Raw genomic sequence first — 5000 nt, forward strand, 5'->3', positions numbered from 1 at the left:
TAGCGCCCCCTTACCTTGAGAGCCCAGCGTACTCCATTGATCAGCCACCATCTCCCTCTCCCTCTGCGACACTCTCTCTAGTTTTTCTAAGGACAACACACCGGGGATGCCCTTACTACGAGCAAATCCTCTAATCTTATCTGGCAGGCCTACCACCTCTGCCAAATAACGAATTACATGATCAGGATTGTTAACTAACTTCATCCAGTTCTTAACTACTGAGAACTGAACAATTCTTTCTAGATTAGGAATGGCCAGACCCCCATCCTTACGCCGGGCATACAGTAGGCAGTCAGTAACCGACGAAGGCAAATGGAGGACTGCCTTAACGAAATTCCTAATCTCCTGATCTAGTCTCCTGAGACTTGTGACTCCCACCTCAGCCACAGTCCACTGATAGAGGAATCTAGGCACCAGGTAACGTGACATTAAGATGATTTTCTGCCTGGGCTTCAATCGTAAACGAGAGAGTCTCCGCAGAAGGAGAGCGAGATAGTCGCTATCGTAATGAGTAAATCTCCCCTTTGAGATTGTAAACATGCACCCCAGATATCGAAATGCCTCGTCAACTTCGACCTTGCACACCTGCTCCTCCCCCACTCGTACTCTTGGATCTTTAGAGTACCATGCTTTAGCGGTCGGGATAATCTGTATCGACCGGCACTTCGATATCGAGAGTGACATGTCAAGCTCCGACAGATATCGATGAACCACCCCTAGCGCTGACTGCAGGTGTTCGGCAGTATCAAACGCCAGGAGTAGGTCATCGGCATAAGCCAGAACGCCAACCTCAAATTCGCCTATTCGGAACCCCCCATAGAGTCATAGTTACTCCCGCCGTTTACCCGCGCTTGCTTGAATTTCTTCACGTTGACATTCAGAGCACTGGGCAGAAATCACATTGCGTCAACACCCGTTAGGGCCATCGCAATGCTTTGTTTTAAGATTACCACTATAAAGTTCCCTAACCAGTTCAAGAAAATTCTCGGGAACGCCACGACTGCTGAGAGCCCGGAGGATTGCCCCGTGTGGCACCGTATCAAATGCTTTGCGAATATCCAGGATGCACAAAGCTATTCCTTTCCGCTTACCCTGCCGAATCAACTCACTCGCAAGGAAGCAATTGGACGATGTACTGTGCCCTCTGACAAAGCCCTTCTGAGAGCGATGGAGTGCAACAGTATCCTGCAGACGGTCTGCTAGAATGCCCGTGAACAGACGCATCAAGAGCGAGCCGATTGTGATCGGTCGCCAGTTCTCTGCCTTGGAGAGCTCTCTTTCTTGCTTGGGAATTAAGACAGTTCTATGCAGCTTCCATGCTGAAGGTATTTTGCCTGACTTAAGGATGACGTTGAACAATCGCCAGGCCAATCTCAAGCGCTCCTCCCCCTTGAGATCGTCTTTCTTAACACTGTCTAATCCCGCCGCCGTATCGTTTGCAATACGAGCAAACCTCACTTTGAGCTCAGTGAAACCAATAGGCTCACAGAGCCTATTCTCTCCATTCGAAGCGACCGCAGAGAAATCAATGCCGCATTTACCAGCGACCGACCACAACCGCTCGTACAAATCTTGTATGCTTCTAGAAGTGGGTGTCTCATCAGTAAGATGACCAGACACCCTACCTTCGATTACCCGATCGACCAGGCGCTTGGGATCTGTGTTGAAGAGACGCACAGTATCCGCATATTCCTGCACCTTTTTGTTTCTGCCACCGGCAGATGACTTCTTCTGAGGCTGTGGCTTCGAGATTTTAGTCCACTGCCTACACAGATGAACGATCCTGTTGCTCCATTCGTCCAACTGCTTCCCCGCGAGATCGTTGTCCCGCGAACACAAGAACACATCCATCTCCCCCTCCAGATCTCTCGCCTGGTCCCCAAGGGTATTGAGGTCCACAGCTCTGTTTTCTACCGTGGGAGCAATCATACGTTGCTTCACCAGAGTTTCATCGTCTGACTCAAGAGAATTCAATTCTTCTCTTGGAATTATAATTGTTCCGTTACAGCCCAGATAAGGATCACACTGGACTGACGCATCAACATTGCCTCCACTCTTGGACGCTAGGCAAGAGAGAGCCTCCCTCAGCTCTTTTATCTCTTCACAGGATACCTCAAGCTGGTTGCGTACTCGCTGTAATTCCAACTCCCCGAGAGCCAGCTCCGCCTCCAGTCTCTCTACCTCCTCCCTGAGACTAGAGGCAGAGGAGTCTCCCGCGGAGCCAGACAGCAGTCTATCCTTCAGAGCATCGTCCTCAAGGGCAAGAAATTGCTGCCACTTGTTATTCTCGGAGACCAGTCTCTCCTTCTCCCTCTGCAGATCAGCGACCTGCTTCTCTACTTTAGAACAATGCTCTTGAAGCCTAAGGATTTCGGCTTCTTGCTCCTCCAGCATGACTTGTTTAGATTGAGACTCACTGCGAGCTCTTTTCAGTTCGTGAGAGAGTTGCTGAGGGTTGCCCTCTCCGCCCAGCGACCTAGCTTCGGCATTATTGTTGATATTGATGTAGTCATCCAACAGAGCACTCAAAGAGGCCTCTTTTAATGCGTCGGTATCTACCTTGGGGTCCAGGCGAGAGATCTCCTCACCTAGCCGGACACGACAGCCGCTGACCTCACCAGCCAAACGAGACGACACTTCTAATCTGCCAACATTCTGCTGGCCCCTTCCCCTCTGGCTTTCTACTCTGGCCTCAGGCGGGATGAGACCCTTCAAGAAAAGCTTTCTTTTCTTGAATCTTATTTCATCCAGAGATTTCCCCTTCAGAGCATTGGCAGCAATAAGGTTTACATTAGGATCTCCTTTGTGTTTGCGACAGATCTTGATGAGACTGTCCTCTTCTTCTACCGTCCAGAAGTTCGCCAAGCCCTCCTCCCCCGAACGCTTTTGATCCCAAGCCGCAGGATGTTTGTTCCTCATATGTTGGCCGAGACCAATCTTTGAGGCAAAGGCTTTAGTACACAGATCGCACTTGAAAGCTAATGCGTCTGTTGATTTACCTGGGCACTTAGGAACATGGCAAGTAATAGCGTTGAAGCGGGAGAAGGACTTGCCGCACTTCAGGCACTCATAATCCACATAGTGGTTCTTGAGATGCTTTCTGAAATTGCTTTCAGAAGCAAAGCACAATCCTGGATGTTTAGGACACTCCAATGTCCCAAAAGGGAATCCCAATCTGAATTCTGGTACATCGTCACTTCCAGAGGGGCCGGGCCCAGCAGACTCAGCAGACCCTGCAGACCCAGCAGACACAGCAGACACAGCCGACACTGCAGACACAGCAGACCCAGCAGACACAGCAGACACTGCAGATACAGCAGACACAGCAGACACAGCGGATACAGCCGACACAGCAGACACCTCACCTTCTGCTTGGAAGACCTCCTCCTCGTCTTCCAGCTCCACATCCTCAACAGAGACACCGTCCAGATCGTCCGACACTTCACCTCCTCCGGTCAGGCTATCCTCATCCACACAGTCCATGTCTAAAGTTGATTCTAAGCGAGACTCCGACCATCCTCTTCTTGCCAGAGACTTCGCCGCTTCTTCTTCTTGTGACCGTCCTGCAACTGGCACAGACTTGATACGGCTGCCAACTCGTCGCCCACTGGTAGCCATCACACGTTAAAAACTGAGACACCACTGCACAGTCACACCACAGTTTGTAAACCGCCCAACCGGACTACGGACAGACAGACAGTTAAGACAAGCCCCCCACCCGGTTAAGACCCCTTTCCCTCCTAAAGACGGAGGTCAAGGCCGGGTGAGGCGCACCTGGCCTCGATGCACACCACCCACTGGATGAATCGCTTCTCGCACCGCAATGCGCCAATCAAAGAGAGACGACCGCACGCACCACCCACTCGGTGCGGCGGCTGGACAACTAGATGGACGTCGACTACGTAGAGCCCGTTAGCCGAGCCTCAGGACTTACCACGCACAGTAGGTTGAAGGAGCAGGAAAAATTAGTGCGTTACCGTTCCGCCTGAGGCTTCGTTATCCAGCCCCCACCTCGAGGAGGTCGGGCCTCTGTCAGACGTTAGATAATGGCCTGGAACCCTTGCACGAAGAGACTAAGCTGACAGAGAGGGGGCCAAAGGCCGAGAAGCGACTATGCCGAGTAACTATGACTATGGCAGAGAACTGGCGACCGATCACAATCGGCTCGCTCTTGATGCGTCTGTTCACGGGCATTCTAGCAGAACGTCTGCAGGATACTGTTGCACTCCATCGCTCTCAGAAGGGCTTTGTCAGAGGGCACAGTACATCGTCCAATTGCTTCCTTGCGAGTGAGTTGATTCGGCAGGGTAAGCGGAAAGGAATAGCTTTGTGCATCCTGGATATTCGCAAAGCATTTGATACGGTGCCACACGGGGCAATCCTCCGGGCTCTCAGCAGTCGTGGCGTTCCCGAGAATTTTCTCGAACTGGTTAGGGAACTTTATAGTGGTAATCTTACCCAGATAGAGGGCCATAATGTCTCACTTGAGATCAAGCGTGGAGTTAAGCAAGGAGATCCGCTTAGTCCACTATTATTTAATCTGGTCCTAGATGAACTGCTGCGGAGACTGGAGGGTTGCCCTGGGGGGTTCCGAATAGGCGAATTTGAGGTTGGCGTTCTGGCTTATGCCGATGACCTACTCCTGGCGTTCGATACTGCCGAACACCTGCAGTCAGCGCTAGGGGTGGTTCATCGATATCTGTCGGAGCTTGACATGTCACTCTCGATATCGAAGTGCCGGTCGATACAGATTATCCCGACCGCTAAAGCATGGTACTCTAAAGATCCAAGAGTACGAGTGGGGGAGGAGCAGGTGTGCAAGGTCGAAGTTGACGAGGCATTTCGATATCTGGGGTGCATGTTTACAATCTCAAAGGGGAGATTTACTCATTACGATAGCGACTATCTCGCTCTCCTTCTGCGGAGACTCTCTCGTTTACGATTGAAGCCCAGGCAGAAAATCATCTTAATGTCACGTTACCTGGTGCCCAGATTCCTCT

The 5000-nt window shown here is 51.3% G+C and overlaps 1 protein-coding gene across 1 annotated transcript; it reads right to left on the bottom strand.

Moving 5' to 3' along the window:
- Positions 1-906: 906 nt before the first annotated feature.
- LOC145676788 (uncharacterized) lies at positions 907-3618 on the bottom strand. The gene has a single exon (XM_081747580.1). It carries the CDS (start codon positions 3616-3618, stop codon positions 907-909), a length of 2712 nt encoding a protein of 903 aa, XP_081603706.1.
- Positions 3619-5000: the final 1382 nt, after the last annotated feature.

This window comes from Thermobia domestica, unplaced genomic scaffold (assembly GCF_964235325.1).
Source record: "Thermobia domestica unplaced genomic scaffold, izTheDome1.hap1.1 HAP1_SCAFFOLD_371, whole genome shotgun sequence".
Classification (NCBI taxonomy): domain Eukaryota; kingdom Metazoa; phylum Arthropoda; class Insecta; order Zygentoma; family Lepismatidae; genus Thermobia; species Thermobia domestica.

Coding starts and splice junctions, on each gene's coding strand:
- LOC145676788 (XM_081747580.1), bottom strand. CDS start 3,618: ATGGCTACCAGTGGGCGACGAGTTGGCAGCCGTATCAAGTCTGTGCCA.